At 34.3% G+C, this 25,134-nt stretch overlaps 1 protein-coding gene across 1 annotated transcript in view; it reads right to left on the reverse strand.

The window, feature by feature from the left end:
• LOC147068107 (uncharacterized) overlaps positions 1 to 25,134 on the reverse strand; it is a 77,223-nt gene that overhangs the window by 7,694 nt on the left and 44,395 nt on the right. The window contains exons 3-6 of the mRNA XM_085952915.1: positions 9,241 to 9,370; positions 4,512 to 4,655; positions 1,371 to 1,539; positions 830 to 944 (exon numbers count right to left, since the gene is read on the reverse strand). Of these exons, the coding sequence (XP_085809041.1) occupies positions 830 to 944; positions 1,371 to 1,539; positions 4,512 to 4,655; positions 9,241 to 9,370 (558 nt within the window). The remainder of the gene's footprint in view (positions 1 to 829; positions 945 to 1,370; positions 1,540 to 4,511; positions 4,656 to 9,240; positions 9,371 to 25,134) is intronic.

The raw sequence follows: 25,134 nt of genomic DNA on the forward strand, positions 1-25,134 counted from the left end.
TCGTAAGGCATTTTGGCTATAATTTCAGTATTATCAGTTTTAAATCGAATAAAGTGGATGAAAAGCCAGATCAGAATCAAGAAAATTATTCCAATCTCAATACATCTATTATCACAATTTATCTCATAATATTATTTATAGTAGTAATATTGCTATATTTACCGATGATCAAATACCAAAATATTTGAATATTCGTCAGTTCGTTCCATCATTCCACCCTCTTACACGATCACTATTATTATCCATACTTTATGGAACTGACAGTAATACTGATCGTGTAGGGGCAGCTTATAATTACATAAATGTAATACTATGAAAGTTATGTTACACAAGCAGTGGTGTAGTGGGACTGGCGATCCATGCCACAACAATGGATACAAAATATATGTGGTACCACCTATTTTTTAAAAAATGTTTTTTTTAATCAGAAAAAATCTTACCTAATCATCAAAGTAACATAAAAATTCGATGAAGACAATTTGTGAACCAGTTTCTATCGAATAAATGTTATGATTTTTTAGGGTCAAAGCTTTAGGGGCTCTTTTCGGTAGTTGCTATGCACATGGCTATTTTTTAACTAAAATATTATTTATGGTTCGTAAATTTGACAATGGGTCATCTTTTTTATTCTATTTACATAGGATATAATAAAACTCCTTCATCAGTAGATGGCTATTTCAAAATGTAAATGCTGATTTAGGGGAAGGAGTACTACGAGTATTAAATTTAATCAACACTCCGGCACTTTTTAAATTACTACTACCTATATACCGGGTGGCATAATTAATGTACCTACTAAGGTTAGTTTTAATTAATAAACTAAGTATACCTTCTAATAGCATAGCAAGCTGCTTTCCGACCAATCGTGTATTCGCGGCTGCTCGGACATAATTTGGAATTATTGCCCCGGCTTCCCAGTCCACACAAATTACATTGCATTCTTCCTGTTAACAGAATAAAAAAAGCAAATTACCATTTTCGTTCTGAAGCAGAACATATTATAGGCATCAATAGATTTGAAGTTTTACTCGAAGTACAGGTACTTACTTTAAAGTGAAAAACGCGATAGAAAATGTATGAATTTAATTTAAAAAAAAAACACTTAATCAAAATTATTATTGGTGCATTTCTGTTATTTTCTACCGTGCTGGCCTACGCACGCCACTGTTAGGTCCTCAAATTAAAATATGACGTATTAATTTAACTGAAATTGCTGTGGTTTTAGAAGAAACTTTTTGCTAATTTTACCATTTTTAATTATCTAAATTTGTGAAATTAATAATAATTCTTACTTCGTTTGGAACCCATTGTAATGTTAATGAGACAAATCTACCACAAAATAATAAACCATAATCAATCACTTTGCTTACCACTGCCATAAGTGCTGACCGCATCTCATATACCCAGACATGATCACAGTTGGACCCGAACCCGTGGACAATCACTTTGGTGGGGCTGGAGGAGTTGAAGGCACGATCAGCCCAGCTCCATGCTGTTGACATATTTCCAAACGGCACATCTAGCAACGGAATGTCACCCCTGCAACAAAATGATTTTAATACTATTTATCTGGCAAAATAAAATTATGACAATGTACCAACGTAATTATTCACCGAGGAAACTCTTCTTTTTAGGGTTACAAGCCTGTGTGGGTTTTCCCATACTCCAGCAGATACCCTGGCCTATCCAAAGCCGTTCAGCCAAAGTTCTGCCTTATTTTTTAGCTAATGCGCGTGCAAACTGCAATAGTAACTATTAGTTCTAATGGGTGACGTGCTAATGGCTTTTTTTATTTTTTTTAAATTAGGAATACATTTTTAACTAAAAAGGCTTTCCCCAAAGAATTTTTTCGTTCAGAATACATGTCGATTTCCCACTTTTACCAAATTGCTACATATCATCGGTGCCCCTTAAACCCCCGTAACATCTTGCGTCGTTCCGGTTGAGGCTCTACAGTTCTTTCAAGTGACAGCACTGAGCTGGACTACATCAACGTCCCGACAATACATTAATAATTCGTAGGTGTACCTACAGTGACGTCCCTAGACAAATTGCCGCCCCTAGGCAGCGCCAAAATTCCGCCCCATTTTTTATGCAGTATTTTTTACCATACTTTCATGACTCCAATATCTAAAAAATGTGTTGTATGTATACAATACTAACAAAATAATACCACTAAAACATACAAAATTAAATTTAGATATAAAAAGCGCATAAATACCTATAATAGATAATATAACTAAGTTAGACACTTACACAAATCACCAGAATCTAAGGTCCTTAAAAGATACACCTTACAACTGTTAAACCTTTTATGTTAATTAATACATTTTGTTGCCAACCACTGAGCTGATTTTTTTAGAGGAAAGATATTTTCGTTATTGCTAAGTTTAGCTGCCTATTTCTATATATTATACCAAATAATTCTCCACGATTTGCCGCCCTTCGAGTGACTGCCGCCCCCAAGCGACGCTCAATCTGCCTACCCCCACCGGACGTCACTGTGTACCTAGCAGGACTAGATAAATCGTAACCCCGCTAAGCTGCGCCGCATTAGGCATAAAGCCCACCAAAAAAGCGCTCGATGCCCTCACTACTGAGTAGGCCCCCTCCCACCCGCGCATTACCCTTCACCTATGTAATAAGGGGCCCAAGAAGCACAAAATAATTATTATTATCAGCGTCTCTCATAACAAAGCAATAAAAATATTATATTATTTTGGGGCTTGTAATTAATATTCACGATGACATTATTCTACCAGCGAAATATCGGACACGCAATAAAATTAAGCAATGAGTTCTCTGTTATTAAATAATGGCTTCTCGCCCGTCGATCGACGACGCTTCCAGAGCGTGATTTTGCTCGCCGCGTTCAATGAATGGACTACGTTGTATTTTCGTTCATTCGTATCGCCGAGAAGCCAAAAAACGATGACTCATGGGGTGGGCGCGCATAATGCGTCGTCAAATCCAGTGTGCGCTGGCGTATTTGATTACGTTGTATTTTCGATGATTTACGCGCCACTTGTGAAATTTTGCGCGAGAGCCCCACTTGCTGCGTTAAGTGGGTTTTACGCCTTAGGGCAAGGAGCGCGAATCGGACGTGCTGTAGATACGGAGCATCCTCAGAATCAGGGCTCGAAATGGACCGGAACGCACCGGAGCGCCGTTCCGGTTCGTGAAATCTGTAAAGTTATCGCTCCGTCTCGTAGACATAATAATTTGACCGTCTGAGCTAGATATGGCATATAACAAAAAATTCTAGCACACTTATGTTTATAAAATACACATAACATTTGATAACCATGTTAATTTTCGAGCGCTCCGGTTCGTAATATTTTCCATTTCGAGCGCTGCTCAGAATAATAGATAAATTACAGTGACGTCCCGTGGGGGTAGGCAGATAGAGCGTCGCTTGGGGGCGGCAAATCGAGGATAATCATTTGTTATACCTATATAGAAATAGCTACAATTATTTTGTTAACATGGTGTACAATAATAACATAGTAAAAATTGTGTGAAAATAATAAATCTTTGTAGGTATTGCTAAATGGTACAAACCAAATGTGCCATATCAACCAAATATAACCTGATAAGACTGATGATTTGGGTGTGTCTAACATAATTACTTATATTATATTTATTCGCTTTTTATATCTAAATTAAATTTTTTTGCTTTAGTGGTTTATATTTTGTTAGTAATGTATCCATACAACACATTTTTTAGATACTTATTGGCGTCATGAAAGGATGATTTAAAATACTGTATAAAAAAGGGACGTCACTGATAAATTACTATGTGGTTATTTATTGTTCAATCGTATGGTAAATTTTACTTCTAAAGGTGATATTATAGAAAATGTTTTTAATATATATCGGACCTACCACACCACAGCTTCACAAATCATCTACGTCATAGGTTAACCCAGGGCTCGAAATGGAACGGAACGCACCGGAGCGCCGTTCCGGCTCGTGAAATTTGTAAAATTATCGCTCCGTCTCGTGGAAAAAATATGTTGACCATCTGAACTAGATAGGCCATAGAATAAAAAATCTGATACACTTATTTTTATAAAATACACGTACAATTTGATGACTATGTAAATATCTTCAGAAAATTTGTCGAGCGCTCCGGTTCGTAAACTTTTCCATTTCGAGCGCTGGGCTAACCACAAATTAGTTACAATACCTTAATTAGTAGACGTGTAAACAGTAGTTATAGCTACGTCTTTTCCAACAGTATCACTACAAACAAAGGTCACCACACGCCACTAGTACCGTAGTACCTAGCCATTATTGTTTTATATAAACATATTCTAGTACCTAGGTTCGTAGGTACCTATTTGATCTTTCTACTATCGAACTCTTTTTTTTATTTTGTGACCGTCTTAATAGCAATGATTTTTTTTAATTCACTTCGTATATCGATCGTGGAGAGTGGCATTTAAAAAAAAGCTAATATATGATAATATATCGTATTTATTTCAGCGACGGTAATCTATTTTTCCCACCTGCTTTTAGTTGAGTAGAGTAAAAATCTAGTGTTGATCTCTTGCGGTGGACTGGGCAACATCTCCAAGTACCCGAACGGCCCCGAGTCTTCGAAGCATCCTAGGTGATCATAGCAGACGCTGCTACTCTGCGCTCTTTTTATTCTGAAAATGATATTTTAGATATTATGCATCAGTATATTATTAAAATTCTAATTGATTTCAGTTTTGTGCTATTCCACTTGTGTCGTTTGTTGCAACCCGGGCTTCCCATTTCGTCATCTTCAGGCAATATGCACACTCGCCAAAGGTAAATGCACACTGACGGTATGAGTCAGTTTGCATAGTGCCAGAAGATGCCGGAAGGCGAAACCCGGGTCACAACAAACGACTCAAATGGAATAATACAAAACTTAAAATCAACTAATTAAATTTAAATTCCATCAAGTACCCTCGGTCAATAGTATTATTTTTTAGTACTTATATCATTATTTTTTCTGACTACATTCCTAGACATTAGAAATTGGTATGTTATTTTTCCTGCGACTATTCGTTTTTGATTTGACAAAATATTTTTTAGTTCATTATATTAATAATGATAAAAATAATGGTATAAGTACATTATTTTATCAAATAATGACAAATTTTTTTCTTCGAATAATATTTTCGGCCCAGTCGTTTATTTTTAAAGGCGATTATTTTGTGATAGGTACATTTGAAGTTAAGATTCTAATTTATTTCAAACGTGGTTGAGTTCAAATTTATCGCATATTTCAGAAAATAATACATAAGGTACAATTGTTAATTACCTCTTCGTAAATATAATAGGTAGATATCACACAATAAAAGTACAAAAATGTAGTATTTATACAGATATGTAGGTAGGTACGTACTTAATTATAAAAATACATCACAAAAATAAATATAATATTTATCTTATACTTTTATAGTCTTTCAATAATTATATTATCATAATTAAAAACTATTACTAAACCGACTAAATTGATAACATACTGCGGATGTATTCTAAAATGTTTCGTAGAATACAACGTCGTTAGGTTTATTTTGAAACACATACAGTCCATCTTCTATACGTTGATTGCCTGGGTAAGTACTGTGGTCGAACAGCTTTCTTCAATATGAAAATGAGTGTCTATGATTTCCGTATCCCACAAGATTGGTCATTGTGATGCAATGAGTTGTGGTTTACTTTCTTTTACTTCCCTATACAGAGCGATTATTTATTATGTTATAGTACCTCTTCAGGTTTAACGTTTGTTGTCAAGTAAGTAAAAAGGTCTGGTCATATCGCGACATTTCGATCACCGTTATTAAATTTCACATTTTGAAATTAATATAAGAAATCCCTTCTCTGAAGTACGCTTACGTTATGGGAACAATGTGATATTCTCAAATATTAAATATTAAGAGAGCGAAAGGAAAAAGTAAGTATTCTTCAAAAAATAAAAATCAATTGAAAATGCCAAATTAACCATAATGCATGTCTGCGTAAATACTAAAAATGAATAATCGAATATCCCTGTATTATTTACACACATAAACAAAGGAGTTCACGTATAAAGTCATTCAAAATCTTCTTTTGGATACAGAATAAAAATTTCTTTTCACACTATTGTACAATACCATCCCTGCATAAACTTCTCCTACCATTAGTAACAATATCTTTAACTACCTACCTTTTGGAACCGATTTCAATGTTGAGGTATTTTCAAACTTGTATTATTCAGTCAACCATGATGTGCAATTATTACGTATACATATTACATAATATCTCATTCACTGCTGACCAGTTAATTACCACAACTCGGTCAGTGCTCAAGACACGCCTGGCATGTAGCAATTAGTATGATAATTAAATGTGGTGGTCAGCAGTGAATGTACATGTACCTAATGGCCACACGCCAGGCGTGTTTTGAGCACTGACTGTGTTTTAATAGCGAAACTTCAAAGTCTGTGTCCCACCTGGCAAAAACTAGGCTTCCCTATTTTATAAAAATCTAAGCTAATTTTCGGAATACCTGGCGTATAACTAGCGTTTACGTGGTAGACCTCTAAAAATGGTTTAAAAACAAAGTTTTTGATGATTCTACAATATTTGAGCTAAATATATTAACAGTTGTTTCGGGTTATATAGCCATCCTCATAGCCATCTAAATATAATAAATTAACCGCTTAAAAGTTTAAAACTGTAGTATCGCGCAAATATAGATTTTAAAATATACCTACTACCAAACAACATTGTGCCGCAGGCGAATTCGCATGGAGAAAATTGTAAAAAATATTATTTTATGTAAGTATTTAAAAGATTATGTCATATGTTGTGACATCATTTAACGATTAACTATGGTCTCGCCAATCAATCGAATTGTCCATATAGATCGCCCTCAAGGCATGCTTTGAAAAGCTGTAATAATATGTTAATATACTTACATAGATTTTACACAATTTGATTTTTAAAAAAAATATTATAATACCTATTTTTATATTCCCCATACTACAAGACCTTCTCCAAATGAAGTTCCGCACTTTTACATATTGAAAAACGACATTTATTTTGACTCACGGGACTCGGACCCGCGCACCACACGTCAGGAAGTGAAGCGCTAACCTCTGCTCTACGATTGAGACGATAGCTATTAATTATGGTGTATCATTTAATTGGACACAAACTATCGTTTTTTTCTTCGAGATTCCGCATGGAGAAAACGTTCTGTATATGGACAGTTAATGTATGACAATAGAAGGCTTCCATCTGAAATTAGATTCACACACGCTAGTAATGACAATAAAAAATAACAGCACCAAAAAACGCTAACTTTCAATTGTTATTAATGCAATAAAGTCTCCTTTTGTGGAAGAATACGTGCAGCAGTGCCTACATAATATCATTACTATTTTCTTTCCAATTAAAATAGTCAGATCGACTGGTGATTTCATTTCTATGAATTTCCTCCGAGCTGTTGACAAATGAATAGTGTGAAATGGGACGCAAAGCAATCTTCTAAGTATGTAACTGTATGTTAACTAGTATTGTCTACTATTCCGACACAATTATGTCGAAGAAATTGCTTCAATAAAACAATTGCCACTTGGGTATACCATTATCACATTTCTGTTGTTAATTTCAACTGTATTGTGTTTTCACGACTATATGTCATGTATAATCAAATATGCACTAGGTACATAATATTATTTACCCTGTCACGCGTACACTGAATTTTATAATATTTTTTTCCGGCCACGTCCGATCTTAATAGGATCATATGGGCTTCCACAGAGTAGAGGTTTGTATCAAAATATTTTTGTTTTTACGAGAAATGGATGTCAGCCACTTGCTCAACCTATTAGGTCCATACCCCGACTCCCACACAAATTGAAAAACAATATGTGTACTTGCCAGACCCAGGATTCGAAACTTGGACCCACGGCGTTATATTCCAACGCTTAAGCCACGCGGCCACCGTGGGTGTCCCCATGGATTATTTAATACTTATTTATTTAAAAAAGATACAATGAGTACTTACATAATAAATTAAGTACCTAGTAATTAAAGACGTTTACAACATGACATTAAGAATAAGAAGAATTGGTAATTGGAAAGACAAAAAAATAAACAATTGGGTAAGGAAATAATAATTTCCAAAATACGTAGCGCATCGAGGAAGCGTATTGACCAATCGCGCAGCCCTCGCTGGTGCATAATAAACCCGACACGAGAAAATAGTTTTCATCCAGAAGGGTTCACGACTACGACCACGTCCGTAATTGACAAGTGCATACAAATTCAAAACTTCTAGAACAACATGATTGGAAACCATCCACCCAGAGCAGGGATTGGGAAACATGGTTTAAGAGCAAAAGTGACTTACGAGCTTAGATAATGAAAAGCCAGTATAGTATGCCTTGAAGAAATATAGTCGAAAATATATTAGGTACTTGGACAAACACGAAGTTATATGCGGAATTGAGATTTAACCCTTAATGGTATATAATTCGTAGTAGGTTCTGCAGAACTATATGAATAATATTTTCATTGCAAAAAAAAACCAAGAGATTACCTAAGTTATGTATATGTTAACCTATTTAATAGTCCTCTCTTAAAATTGTTGATATTTTAAGTTCGTATAACGTACCTATACTTAATTAAATCTGTTATAAGTACATAGCAATTTTTTTTCGACCATGTCCGATCCTAATAAGATCATATGGGCCTCCACAAAATAAACGTTATTAAAATTAAATGAATTGGTACCTAATTAAAGTAAATGCAACTACGCTACTCGCAGTATCTTAGTGTCGTGCTGAAGATGGGTTCACAGCCCAAAACAGTTGTCAACATGAATATTACAATTATTATAGTAAAATTTAAAAAAAAAACTTTGTTTTAAAACCATTATAATGGAGTTATACTACGAAAGTGCCAATTCAATTAATAAATAATAATGTTTTCTGCAATGAAAAGTATGATTTAAATTTTCTTCGTCTCATTATGCAGGGAAAGAGTAGATGGCAGCAGATGCATGGGTATAAGATTATCTTGACTAGGTAGCATTTGTAAGTAGCTTAATGTCCAAGCCATTGATGATCTGATACGACTGGGCTAGTATAGAGAGATGTTCTTCAATTTGTTCGCCAACCTTAGATAGAAGATAATGCATAATATCTAGTATCTACTGAGTGTATCTTTGAAGAATAAAATTATAATGGCTGGTAAAAATCAATTAGATACCTTGTGCGGTTATGTTTCTTCCCCCATTCTTCCATAGATGTGACGACAGCGCGAAGGATTTCCGCGTCGTGCATCTCGTCCGCTGCTTCGTCGAGAGATTGACCTGGGAATTGCCATTCTGAAGATATTTCTGAAAAGAAAAATGTACAACTGTTATTATGCCATATATGTAGTAAATAAACAGAAAGTGTTTATAGATAAGTAGAAATTTTATCCAATTCTAATAATCAAAAATATTGGACCCATTGTGCTATCTACCATTTTGATTTTTTTTCTCAAGACACAAACAGTCCTACGACCGCATTTTCAATAGATCTATTCTCCAGACTTCTATTCTGTGTATTATAAAAGAATCAAAAAATGGCAATTGCTTTTTACATCCCCTATGACGAAGGTAAACTATTGTGAAATAGTAGATAACAGCGTGGTTAGAATAATAATATAAAACAGTTGGTTCTTATCTTAAATTACCACTCACTTGTCAAATTATTGATTATTTTTAAATTGTCATTTACATAATATATTAGATATATAAAGCTGAAATTACACTGGCGGACTCCGATCGTCTGGCCTGATCGCCTGCGATCGTGAAATGATTTTGGATCGTTCAATGAAGTGAGTCGGGACTGTCGTGAAATCTTCCTGCGAAGTTTGACTTTTACAGAACCTGCAATTATGTTAATAAATATGCATTTCTGAAAGATTTTTGCATATTTGGACTACTCGGGTGAGTACAAGGTTTCGAGGCAGGGATCTCCTGTTTTTGTGGAATAATTCGTCAGTGCAATGTACCAATATCAATAAGTATGTATTACTTACTAACGTGGCCAAGGAACAATAGGCATTGTCAGAAGAGGACATGGTCTAATAAACATGTAGGTATAATTAATTATGGTAGGTATACATACATATTCTATTATAATTAATATTGTTGATTTTTTAAATTGAAAGCAACCGAAAAATATAGTTAATTTACGTAGACTAATGTACTAATTATCAACAGATAAAATCTATCGATGATGAATGATGCTACTGGGGACAAAACTACGTGAATTTATAATATCATTTCCTGTTTCCATTATAGGAATTTATTATTGTTTTTCAAATATTGGTACAATTTGACAGTGTAGTCATAAAAAATAAGTACCTAATAAAATTACGACAAACGTCAAATGTAATTACCACATAGAAACTATATAAATCCGCTTATTACGGCATTATATCATTGCGAGATACTTTTTTTATGTGACAAGAGCAAAAATAATTCGCTGGACACTTATCCAAACTGAACTTGATTTTCAGTTTACATTGTCAAATTATATATGGCCGGATGTACGTTGACTGAATGGTAATGACTTTATAATTCGCATTACATACATTTTTGTTTTGCTTTATTATTGTTGGCTGTCACCAACGGTGGCGAGTGACAATATTTGGTTGGTACTAGTCCTAAGACTTTCACTGTAATATCATTTATCAGAAAGTTTCGTCCAAGACTCATGATGTCATCATGCAATGTAGTCATATTCAGTACCTATGTTTGTTGTTTCAACTTGATCGCTCGCCGGTGAAAGGGTAATCAGAAGACAATATTACACTAATATGACATAAACGCAAAAACAAATAGATACCTTTATAAGTATATTATTCGACGTCGTGACAGTGAACATACCTACATTGGAAAAAATAAACATAACTACCTATATAAGAATGCATTCAATAATATACGGAATCTAATGTTAAAGTTTTATTAAAAATCATCCATAATAGGATTTTTCGAAAATGCGAAGAAGACATGGATGACACACAATTTGGCTTCAGAAGTGGTGTGAGCACTCGCGAAGCACTTTTCAGCTTGAATGTTCTAGTGCAAAGATGCCTAGATGTTAATGTTGGTGTTTTACAGCGTTCGAAATCGAAAAGTTTACGAACCGGAGCGCCCGACAATTTTCTGAATATATTTACATAGTTGTTATCAAATTCTATGTGTATTTTATAAAAATAAGTGTGGTAGATTTTCTATTATAATATATGGCCTATCTAGCTCAGACGGTCAAATTATTTTTTCCACGAGACGGCACGATAATTTTACCGACTTCACGAACAGGAGCGGCGCTCCGGTGAGCTCCGGTCCATTTCGAGCCCTGGGTGTTTATATGTGTTTCATCGATTACGAGAAAGCATTCGATACTGTTAAGCATCCTAAACTTCTCGAACTCTTGCAGGAGAAAGGCATCGATGCAAGAGACATTCAACTGATAGTCAACTTATACTGGAAACAAACAGCAAATTTAATAAAGATCGAAAACGAAATCAGTGGAGAGGTAAAAATTCGTCGCGGTGTACGACATGGTTGTATATTGTCACCTCTGCTATTTAACATGTACTCAGAAGCTATTTTCAAGGAAACCTTACAAGGTGAATCGGTGGGGACTTTGGTTAATGGGAAACATATCAACAATATACTATATTCCGATGATACTGTGCTGATTGCTGATAGCTTAAAAAGTTTACATCAACTGGTGAAAGGGTTAATGAGGTCACTAATTCTTATGGTTTAAAAATAAACCTCAAGAAAACAAAACTATTATTAGTATCAAAAACAGCGACACCAGACACCAACACAATTTTTGTCATTAACAGCGAACCAATCGAACATGTGACCCATTAAAATTATTTAGGTACATGGGTCAATGATAAATGGGACCAGCCTAAAGAAATAAAAACTAAAATTGAGATCGCAAGGAGTGCCTTTCTCAAAATGAGACGCTTCCTTAGCAAACGAGACCTTAACCTAGGTCTGAGACTGCATATGGTACCTATGTTGTTATGTTCTCTCAATTCTTTTCTATGGTATGGAAGTATGGACGCTAAACCAAGAGATGTCACGGAGACTTGAAGCTTTCGAGATGTGGCAGTATAGACGCATCCTCAAAATTCCTTGACAAATGTTGAAGTTCTCAATCGAATGGGGAAGGACCGAGAAGTTCTACGTAATATCAAAACCAGGAAACTACACGACCTTGACCCACATTATGAGAGGACAAAAGTACAGCATTCCCCAACTTGTCATTCAAGGAAAGATCAATGGTAAGCGTAGCAGAGGACGGCGCCGCATTTCGTGGGTTAAAAACCTCCGTGATGGTACGAGTGGAACTCCACTGAACTGTTCCGGGTAGCAAACGACAAAGCTAAGATCGCCTTGATGGTGGCCGACCTCCGCTTGGGGATGGCACAACAAGAAGAAGAAGTTAAATATTAATAGTAAAACATCTAATCAACCTGTACATTATATCGAAAAAAAGAAGCCTTGGAAAGGTGTAGATTAATATATTTTATTACTGTGCATAATGAATCTGACTCATAAAGATAATAATTGTAAATCATTTCCAAGATGATTTAAAGAAAATAGAGTTTTACGTTTGTAAACGACGATATAAATAAAAGCTTTTAAAGCTCCTAGTTTAAAATAATGTAAAAGCTTTATTTTACATTCTATTACATCAACGATGGATGGATGGTTGAATGTACACCTCTGAACCCGTGTGTAGTTAGTTCGAATCTCGCGTCTGGAAATATAATTTATTGCTTTTCAGTGATTGTTTGTATCCAGAACTTGGACCTAAAAATCATTTATCACGAACAGCGTCTTTTTTATTTATTGTTTTATTATAATTTAGAAAAACATATATAATAATGTAATAAACACATATTATATATAATAATACTGTAATATTCCACCAGGCAGGAAGGAATCGCAGGAGGGGAATGTTTTTGTTGGAAGAGAGATGCTTTAGAACAGGGGGGGCAAACTGCGGCCCGCCGGGTATTTTTTTGCGGCCCACCATCGGTAATTGTACTTCTGATTACGAATAACTTTTTTATAATTTTTTAAACAATATTGACAATAGATTAAAATTTGAAGAATTTGTTGTTTCGTAAATGTATTATCTCAGTACGTCTTCCTTGCGTCTCGTCTCACACTATGTAACCACAATTTTCTACGTTGAACATCGATTTCAATAGATATTGATAGTGTGCCGACAGAGCTACAACGAGATTATTGATCTGCAGTGTGACACTGATTTAAGAGAATTGCATCGACGTGAAGAAATCTCCAAATTTTACAATGCCCTTAATTCAGACAAATTCGACCAACTTAAAGATTATGCAAGAAAAATGTTCGTTATTTTTGGATCAGTATATATGTGAACAAAAATTTTCGATCATGAATCTCAATAAAAATTCTTTACGATCAATTATCTTCGATGCCCATTGACAAGCAGTTTTTAGAATATCAACTACAAAATTAACACCTGAATTAAAAAAAAATGTACAACAGTTTCATTGTTCTCATTATTTTTTTTGTAATGTTTATTTTTCGTAATAATAAATACTAAACTAGTGTATATCTAAAAACGGTATTTTACTTGCGGCCCGCCGCTCATTTTGAATTCTTGAATTTGGCGATTTATTGACACAGTAGAAATAATTTTAAAAAGTTATTTTACAATTAAAATATATTATATAGGCACGTAGGTATATATATTCTGTATAACACTACAACAGGTCAAGATGCCCAATGACAGTAGTGATTGTAGTGAAACAGTAGTGCAGTAATAGAAGGGACACGATCACACAAGCACCCAAGCTTTGAGAAAACCACATATATATATGTATATATATATATATATATATATATATATATATATATATATATATATTATTACCTCATCGGGATCGAACCCGGAGCCCCGGGTGAGAACCCAGTGCTTTACGCATTGGACCACGAAGACTTTCTCGTCTAAGAAACCTGATCGGGAGTTGGCCAAGATCCACGTCGAATTGTAAAGGAAATGATGATGAAAGTTGAAATCATGTTGGTTTAATCAAACGAAGCGATTATGTTGGTTTAAAACATGATGGTTTAGTTTTAATAATATTATGGTATCCGATTACAACCAATATCCTAATGTGAGGTTATGAAGTAACTATTCTGAATAGTCGTAAATAGTGAAATCAAGTTTATTGACCAACATTTCCTGGTACAAAGTGTTAAGACGAAGTCTCGCAACATAAAGTTATGAATAGATATTGAAATATTTTCGTCTACTTTCTTTACAAGTTCTAGGAATTGACGTTCACTAGAGCTCCGTCTCGATATCCTATAAATGCATTTGAACTATCATTCATTGTATAATAATAAATTGTCAGAGAAAGTTTTTATTGTTATCTATATCAGGATCAAAATCACAATCATATCGATGGTATTATACCATTAAAGTGGACACACAGTAGGTACATACCTAACGTAAAAGCTATGTTGAATTGAAAATTAGAGTTTTAAAGTACCTAAGTAAGTTATTCATAATCAAGATTGTTCTGTCAGTGATACGTGAAATATAATAATTAGAATTAGTAAATCGTTTTAAAATTTTGAAAGGTTATGTTTTGACATGATATGCCAGGCACTAATTTATTATTAATCGCTCGCTTTCTAACAAAATATACTGCCAAGGAAAAGTGTACGCACGAAAAATTATGCAACTCACAAAACAAATTTCACACTCGATGAATTCGACTTAAGTGGTACAATGATTTAAAAAAAATATTCAAAAACAAGCCTACAGTTCAAGGTCAAGTGAAAAAAACTCGTTCATGAGTACTAAGGTAACCGGCGGTGTACCTTAATAAGAAGTTTGGGATGGTCGAGTCGAGAGAAAACTGTCCGTTTAATTGCAGCTTTGATATACCTGGTCTGCGGGCATAATTTCACTGCTACATAATCATATAAATTGACTTGGGTACCAGGTGGACCGATCACAATGCATTCCAACTTTCTCAACCCATTCTCAAGGCCGTTCACTTCGTGGCCACTTTTTATATTAGGAACACACAAATAAACAACACAAATTGATAATAAACGACAGTGAAAATGAAGCGGGACTATAAAATTATTACGGAAGTGGAGAAAATCAAGGCTTGACATGGAACATTTCGAAACACGCTAATAAAGATTCCGGGCCCTGAATAAAAACATGAAGTTCACAAGAGATACGTTATGCATAATCAGTTCATGATATATATTTTAAACAATTACATAGATTATTCACGACAATCGCCATATAATCAAATCGAAAAATGTGACGATGGGGATGTTCTTAGACCTGACTCAGCCACGTGCTATGAATGCTTTAAAAGGTTGTAATTCTTACTCTAAACCAGTCTTTCTCAAAATGGGCGATAACGACCTCTTGTGGACGCTAGACGCTTTCAGGTGGGCAGTAGAAGGCTCAAAGAAAATTAGGGGGCGTTAAGGAAATCTAGAGGGTCGACGGCAGACAAATTCTATCTATAAAAATCCGACGGAATCTAGACACGACACCACTTGAGATGCGATTTACTACTCGAATGCTTGCGAGTCCCGTATAGACGGTTAAATTAGAGTCGCTTACGCATTTACGTAGTCCATGGTTAAGGTAACTAAATAAAATTGTCCGTGATTTCCGATATTTTTTTCATACAGGAATTTTGCTCCTGATATTAACAAACTCGTCGCAATGCATCAGATTCATACTTCACATTAGCTATGTTTTAAATTCAAAGCCTTCTTTTAATGTTAATAAAAATACTTCTAAATATGATTAAGTATGAGTTTTATTTCCTCTCATTGAAACATTCTCTGATCCTGAGATCCTGAAAATAGGATATGGGTCACACCCTATCTATCCTATCCATATACTAATGCATGTGTAAAAATTATATTTGCAATAACTGTTTTTAAGATACGCAACAGACGGTAATGTAAAAGATTTAAGTTAAAAATATGGGGGCGCACTAGATTTTTTTTAAAATCTCAAAGTGGGCGGTGGTAATTTCATGGAAATCCGCTAAATTTTCATTCTTAATTTACAATTATGTATTCTGAGCGTGATCTGGAAAGCTCCAGTCAACATTTTCATCGAATTATTATCGTTATATTCAGAGCATTGGAGCGGGGCTCGGAGCAGGAGCACGGGGCAGTGGAGCAATGGGGTTTTACCCGGAGCAGGAGTGGAGCCGGAGTACCGAAAATTTGTAATGCTTCACTGCTCCAGATGTTTTTTTATTAATATTAAATTTTCGTCCTAAAATCCAATGAAAATATTATATTTGACACTAATTGGCGAATATGATGACGAATAATAAACCTTATTTTAAAACTACTTATTTTTTACTTTTTCACATTATACATATTAAAACTTTTTACCCGGAGCGAAACTTGAACAGTCCCAGAACGGAGCTGGAGCGGAGCAATTTAAAAAAGAATCTACTCCAACGTTCTGGTTATATTTCATAAATACATAAGCAGTTTTATAAAAAAAATATTGTTGACAATGAAGAATGGCGTCCTGTGTTTTAGTTTAATCATTACAAAGGACTTTAAGGAGTATAAAATGAGTACATATTCTACCTAGCTAATATTAAGTAAACTACACGCAAAAATGGGTAACGCTCAAGTGCTGTTGTAATTGTTTCGCCTTATTAAGGGAAGATTTTCCCTTTCAAAACAAATCAGTACTAAATCGAGCATTATTTGATCGAATGACGTCGGAAGGATAATGATTATCCATAGATAGCAAAACTGACAAACGAGTCGACACGACATGATGTCTAAAATTATGTAGGCATACGTCATACCACTTAATTTTAGACGTCATAAAGTTAATTTTCAATAATTTGGAACTAATCTCCAAAATTTGTTTTTCAATAAAAAATATTACTTTGTTCCACGGAATACCACATACAAGGGCACTCGTTAACGAGTTCCTTAATTATTTTATTATTTGTACTTATATGTTTTTCTAGTGATAATACTTATTTAACCACTACCCATCTAAGTGATATGAAGATAGTTGAATAATGATTTAATTCACAGCATTATTCGTCACTATACAACGCTGACGTCATTAAAAAGAGAAAAAAAATCTGATTTGAAATCAATAAAAATTATAACGTTCACAAGATGTTAAAAAAGCCTACCGAAATGATTTTCAAAATAAACAAGATAATAATCCAAATTATTCAAAGTGATTCTTTGTAGGCCGGGTGGGTGTGGCGTTAAAAATATCGAAAGTGATAAAATTATTGGAAATCATCAATATTTGTTTAATTTATAGTTTACATCTAAATAAATATTGAATTGAATATTAAATAGGTATGACAGGTACTATGTATTCACAGTTTTACTCGTTATTTATCTCAAAACCATTATAATGTAGTTCTACCACGTAAGCGCAGCCAAATAGAAATTATATGTCCAATACAGGATGTATTTCCGGTTTCCCCGGGGACAATATAATATGTAGTGATACCAAATATCAGAATAAATTCCTAAATCTGCCATCAATAATCCTATAATAGACAGAATTGGGGAGGTAAATATTATGATATTACTAGCTGACCCGGCAAACGTTGTTCTGCCATCTAAATTATTTCTAGTAAATATTTTGGTTGTTAAATAAAAAATAACGAATGTATTGTAAGTGTGTGGGGATGAGATCTATGACAGAAAGAGGTATGGAGCACTGTAGACGATGACCGCCGATAACATATTCATTGTTTGATCTCTTAAAAGTTAAATGTAAAGTGAAAAAAAATTATAAATTTTTTATCCTAAAGTAGGAAAATGAAATAAAGGAAATCAATATTAATTTTGAAGAGCAATTGAGTGTACAATATTTTTTGTCAGTCCGTCTTTAGCCAACACGAATAAGCTCGATGGTTTGCCCACGCGAGAACATGCCACGTACAATTGTCCGTGTGAAAAACATGGTGTGCCCAGATCTAAGCCGCAAACAGACATCGTTTGGCCTTGCGACTTATTGATTGTCATTGTGAATGCCAATCTAATAGGAAATTGAACGCGTTTGAATTCAATTGGCACGTCTGTAAGAATCATTGGAATTCGTGGCAGCAAAACATTTTCGGCTCGGAATTTGCCATTCAAAATGGTGGCTTCGATAATTTTTTTCATCAATTTTTTAATGACCAATCGCGTGCCATTGCACAGCCGTGGTGGGTTCAAATTCCGAAGTAAAATAACCGGAGATCCAACTTTCAGTCGTAGAAGGTGTGTTCACATGCCTGGTAAATCCAGTGAGTTCAAAAACTCTGTTGGATAATTTACAGCTTCGTTGACATCGCAAACTGTATCGATCGACTTGTATGATACCAAATCGCCTGGCAACGACTGCTGTATCTTGAAGTTTAAATCGTCAACGTCCACATTTTTTGCTGCCAACATAGCTCTTTCTGCTAGCCACGCATGATTTATGTATTGTGTGCGTACATCGGGAAATATGCGGTCAATGAGAGCATTTTGCGAATCAACGATTCTGCAGAAATTAGTGGGCAATTTTATGCATCCAGTATTTTCATAGACAGCAACTTTTCCATCGCCGATATCTAACAATTGGTTCGAGAATGTGTCAGCAGATGGATCTTGTAGCATTTGCACGCGCATGTTTATTTTTAGCTGGACTTTTTCAACATTACGCCACAGTGGCGATGATTTCAAGCAAGCGTTGATCTCATCAGCGTACGTTGAACGTGGAATGATGGGAAGTGTTTGTCTGAAATCACTTGAAAGGAGTAACAGAGTGCCGCCGAATAGTTTGTCGTTGTTTTTTATATCTCTGAGTGTTCTGTTCAACGCCTCAAGAGAATGTTTGTGTGCCATAGTGCATTCATCCCAGATGATAATTTTGCATTGTTTCAGCACTGTGGCCATGGACGATTGTTTTTTTATGTTGCACATTGCGTCTGGGTTATTATGAATATTCAGTGGCAGCTTAAATGCTGAATGAGCTGTTCTGGCTCCATCCAATAAAGTTGCTGCAATGCCAGATGATGCAACAGCCAATGCAATGCCATTATTTGATCGTATTTTGGCGAGAATTAGCGAAATGAGAAATGTTTTGCCAGTTCCACCTGGTGCATCCAAAAAAAAGAATCCACCTTGTCCCGCCAAAACTGCCAGTATAATGCGGTCGTAAATGATTTTTTGTTCATGAGTCAGTAGTGGGACATTGCGAGTAACAATCGCTGCCATTTCTGCAGTATCGTACTGCAGTTCACTATTCATTTCGGTGTCCATTAAATCAGAAGTACTTCGATTTGGCGAACTCATACCGAAATGACTGAGTGGTAAATTGGCAATGACAACGCAAAGATCCTCGATAGTAATCAATGCTTCATTGTACATAGCGTCACTGAATGTAATCGTTAGATCATTGCACCGTGTACGAATTCGATGCAATATATCGTCAGTCATTGAATCTTTGTGCTTATCCCACAACGTGTCTGCTCGTCCCGGGAAACATGTAGTCAAAACTATAGCGAATAGTAGACGAATTTGTGTTGCTGTACAGCCCAATGCTGCTTCAGCAAGCATATCGTCCCAGTGATTGTCGTCTTCGAGCAAGCCGAGTGCAAGGCATGCATCTTTATATGTTGGATACTGTTGCCCATTCACTTTGCGTATATCTTGAAATGATAATGAGCCGGTGACATTAACCAACAACAGTCGCAGATAGAAACACTCAATCTGCCTTGGATTGACTGTATATACTCGGCCCAAAGTGTTTGATTTGAATAGGCCGGGGCACGCAACAATTGGTGTGCCTTGCTTGCGGGGCATCCATTTTTTTGTTTGATTCCATGTGAAATAGCGAGGTACTTCGGAATAGAGTAATGTTCGTGCAAAGGCACCGAAAGTATCCGCACGATTACACAATTCGAAAAATTCGGTGAGTGTAGTTTTTGGTGGATTTATGGCACGCTCAAATGCTGTCTCGTTGGTGAAAAATACGCTCTGGCCGTTTTCAAGATGGACGGCTAAATGTATAACTGCTGGGTCCCGTTCATGAATTGGGAAACCAAAGATACGCCAGACAGCTTCATTGGAGCTGATGTACCGGCCAATTTGGTAGCGCATTATTTCGTCGTTGTCATTCAATCGAGGAGCATTCACATCGGTATTTTGAATTTGAAATACAGCCATATCGCTGCCTTTATTCACATACTTGCAAATGTATTTGATGCTCTTCACCGAACTGCAGAACTCAACATTAATAATATGAGCATTGAATGTTTTGCTCAGCAGAGGCGAATATGGTACCACCCAACGATTGTCAATTTCAATGTCTGCGTTGTTGATATTTAGCGTAAATGATTGTCCGCCATTATCAGTATTTCTTCGACGATATATTGGATATCCGTCGACATTTGTGATCGTGTCGTTGGTGAAATGTTTAGGAAAACGCTTTGTACATGAAATGTCAAAATAACGCGACGCTTCTCGTGAATTCTTCTCGGACGTAGCGCCATCTGTCATTCAACAACATAAATAATTTCGTTCTGTTTGAAATACGAACGACGGTTCATTTGTTCATACAAAAATACTAAAATCGCGTTTAAAAAATGGGAGGGTGGAAGTAGGAGGGTGAAAATTTTGGGTTATAGGTATTTTTTGATGCCAAATAAAAAAAAATACAAAAAAAAAATTGTCAAAAAAATAAAAGAATTTTTTTTCTGGATAGAGATACCCGAATCACCTAGCGGTATGAAATATACTTGTTGACCTATTCTTATACCTAACAAATATACATTAAAAAAATCATAAAAATCGGTCGAGCTTTAAAGAATTTTTTTTCTGGATAGAGATACCCGAATCACCTAGCGGTATGAAATATACTTGTTGACCTATTCTCATACCTAACAACTATATATAAAAAAAAATCATAAAAATTGGTCTAGCGGTTTCGGAGGAGTTCGACCACAAACATCGTGACACGAGATTTTTATATATATAGAGATCTAACTCGTGTGTAGTTGTAACTTATAAATAAACAAAGCAACGAAATAGAAATAGTGAAAAAAAGTACTAGACAAGAGGACTCGAAGGATATAGAATATTGGTATGTAGTCGCCAGTCGGGAAATGGTCGGAGAGCACCTTCGATAACCTACACTCCGCCTTTTTTTCGCGCCAAAGTTTTCTTACTTCTATTTGATATAATATTTCCATGTTTTATATCTCACGTGCAAAGTCAAATACATGTAATATTTAATTTCTCTGAATTCGTAGTTTTAATTAAAGTTTAACACTCCGACATAAACCCATACGTATTAGGATGTATACATACATTAAGATTTTTTAAGAGAATGGCAAGTCTATATAAATTATATAATTTAATATTACTATAGGAATAATGTCGATTAATTCATTAACCATTTTTTGGCGATTTTCAGGACCGGCAATCTTTCCTCTGCTAAATAATAGAAAATGTGATATATATTAACTAGTTAGATACAAATACTGAAAATTATATAATGTTGTTTAATAATTTAATGGTTTCCACAAAAAGTATATTTTTATTCAAACTGAATTTATATATTTTTTTTAAATCTCCTATCCGGAAAGTTTTTGCCAACTTGTAAACGAGTTACGTACTGAATCTATTTTATGTGAATTAAAAATCTGACTAAGAAAATTTCATGAATTCATCAAATTACATAACTTCACATTCCATCACAAGTTTTAAAAGTAGACACTGTCAATAAAATGCTTATGTGTATCTTAGGAATTAAATACAATTTCCGCCTAGAGTTATTCTTCCGCATAAACAATCTACAATATATTACTTTTGTTCAAATTATTGACGAATACCGGGAAAAGTTGACTTCCGTTAAGTTTTCCGATAAAATTCCACAGCTTTATTGACGCCTTGTTAAAGATTTTAATTATATTTAATATTTTATAATTAATATAGCTGTAAAATTGGTTGGTTTAACAGTATCGTAAAGCTACCTATGATAATTATTATTAAATTGTTTGAAGAGCATTATTTATGTGTATTAGGTAAGAATAAAATTCAAGTATTATTAGCTACGCACGACCTAAAATGCAGTGCATACTAAAATTAAATAACTCTAGAAGGATATTCCATAGTGTAAATCCATAATATACCTAGTATATCTAAATAAATCCTAGAGACCTAGTCTAAATATACGAAAGTCAAGCTGACAAAATACTTCTAAAGCTAACGATTAAATTATTCAGTCATTTGTAGCAAACGTGGCTACCGATGAGATTTATTTTCCAGGCCAATACTTAAATCAACATGCCTTAGATTGGTGTTACATATTTTACGTTTACTCCAAAAGTCGTAATGTGTAATAAGTACTTATAACTAGGGAATCCAATCCCGAGTCAAAATTCTGATCCCGGGATTTCGGGATTACAATTTGACAATCCCGGGATTGGCACTTTTTTTCCATTGTTTATATAAAATTTTTATATTTACAAATAACACTGATAAAATCGACCAAAAATAAATCTAGTATAATTCATTCTATTTAAGAAATTTATTGTTAATATTGTATACGTTCAATCTTGGAAATACACAAGTTTAATGGAGTAAATAATATTTTAATATAAATAATAATGTGAATTTAATATGAGATTGCTGTTTCTGATAGTAAAGACATAATGAATGGATTAGCGAGATTTAAAATAGTAAAGCAAATAATCATGGCGTACTTATGGCCTTTCCGCTTCATAGATCTAATTAGTCAGCCAAATATGAAATTGCCGTAAAACGTATGATATCATGGTGGAATTACTTTGTTAAAAGTGCGAAGCATTGTTTTTTTCCAATCTTTCTCATTTTTAATAATTTATGTGAAAAAATAAAATGAATCGGCTACCTACACATGGGTATAAATCAAACTTCATTCAAACTCAGTTTATTTCTAATGTAGTTATTTTTTATTAAAAGTATTATTTCCGTTATATTTTCGCTTTTATTTTATTTTCCATACAAATTGATAAAAAAAATCAATCCCGAAATCCCGGGATTCTGTTTATCAATCCCGGGATTCATAGGTATCGAAAATAGCTCGGGATCCCGGGATTGGAATCCCTACTTATAACTAAACCTCAAAAACTGCAGCTATGATTATTTTTTATCGATACTAATTCAATCACAATGGAGACATTTTTATAAACTCTATATACCTAGTATTGTTGCAAATAGTTCATAATATTTTTTTATAATTATAATCGAAACTCTCGGCGGTAACTCATTGTTCAATTATTATTCAATGGGATAATGTATGGGTACAAGTGGAACATAGTACCTATACGTCAAATTTAATAGATACATAATACACGTCAATTATTTTTAAGCAATGAAAAGGTTAATCTTTCGAGGTAGATACCTATTGGCGTAATAAATGAAATGTTAACGACAGTATAATTATAAAAAAAGTATAATGAAATAAAACTTCAATTATTATATTGTTTTTGCAAATTAGATATTGTGGAATACGATTGTAAAATTCAAGCCCAAAATTAAAAGTTATTTACATTCACATAATAATTATGTTATGTAACATTATAAACATGGATATAAAATAAAAGAGAAATATATATTACAGGCATTAATCACTAAAGAAGACACACAAATTTAATAACGGTTCGTCTGTTTTGCATACATATTGTCGTACCCAGTTAAGAATGTTTTGGTAAAATAAACGAAACCGGATCTTCTAATGTAATGCAGCGGTGAGGAACATAGTATGGCACATGTGGCACGTGGAATAACTGTATACTTATGTAAGTATAATAAATGTACACGTGGTATCGTCCTGGAAAATAATTCCCTATACCGTATTCTGGTTGATCCCTAATAATTATAAAAGGCACCGATTACAGTATAAAAATATTGCTGGTAAATACCATTACAATTGACTGAATAAAACAACAATAGTAGTTACTTAGCTATTTCTTCACTTCACTGTTGTAATTGTAAATTATTGTTGGAAAGATACTTTCTTACTATAATAATATTATGTTAAAATTACGAGTTTTCAAAGGTGTGATTTTAAAACACTAGACGTAAAAGACGAATGCTAAACAAATAAAAAAATAACTAAACGATTTTCCGGATAGCTTTATTCCGGATTCAATTATATACGTGTAAAAAGTATTTCGATTGTTTGTTTATATCAAAGTATTTTATTCTTGCGGAGTAAGTGAAGCATAGGTACTATAAAATATAGCAATTTTATTATTGATCACTACTGCCTTATGAGAAAATAATCACAACTACCCGTCCTCTGTAAACTAATCTGACTATAATTATTGTATTATTTGAGTAAAGTTCTTTGTTGGTCATTTGAATCCATTTTCCGTTATATTTTGCAATGCCTTTTTAGAATTTGTACTGTGTTCAACGTTAGGGATGTTTTTTTTTTATATTCAATATAATGTGTCAATACATGTTTTGATAATCTGTGATATTATGATAATGTTTAAATAATGTGAATGTAATTTGATATAGGCCCCGATGGGTATCATTGCGGGATCATGGTTTCCATAAATAGTTCTACAAGTATATTATGTCGTCCGCTGAGTGAGAGCGCCACATGCTAATATTTGACATATCATTCAATACATTTAAACTGAGATGAGCTTAGTTCTAAATTCGAACACAGGACGATTTATGATGGTATATCTATAGTTCCGCGATTGGTTTACCGTCAATGCAGTTCAAATGTTACTGTATTCAACCCTGAATAATTGTATTGTTTAGTAAGTTACATAATATTATGAATGCGGCATAGAGCTCAGTTGCATCATAATAAAAACATCGTCTCGAACATATCGATCTATTATACTGAGATACGTTTTGAGTGAGTAGTAGGATACATGTATCATAAACCTCACCACAAGGCGACTGTGGAAGCTGTTTGCCATGATGCCAATTCAGTGTGTTAGTAGGTAAGAAAATCAGTCGGCCACTCGCGACTTACTTGTCATTGTCTCCATATTTGGCAAAATGTAATG

This window comes from Rhyacophila brunnea, unplaced genomic scaffold (genome assembly GCF_057557595.1).
Source record: "Rhyacophila brunnea isolate RB1 unplaced genomic scaffold, BYU_Rbru_1.0 scaffold_3, whole genome shotgun sequence".
NCBI lineage: Eukaryota > Metazoa > Arthropoda > Insecta > Trichoptera > Rhyacophilidae > Rhyacophila > Rhyacophila brunnea.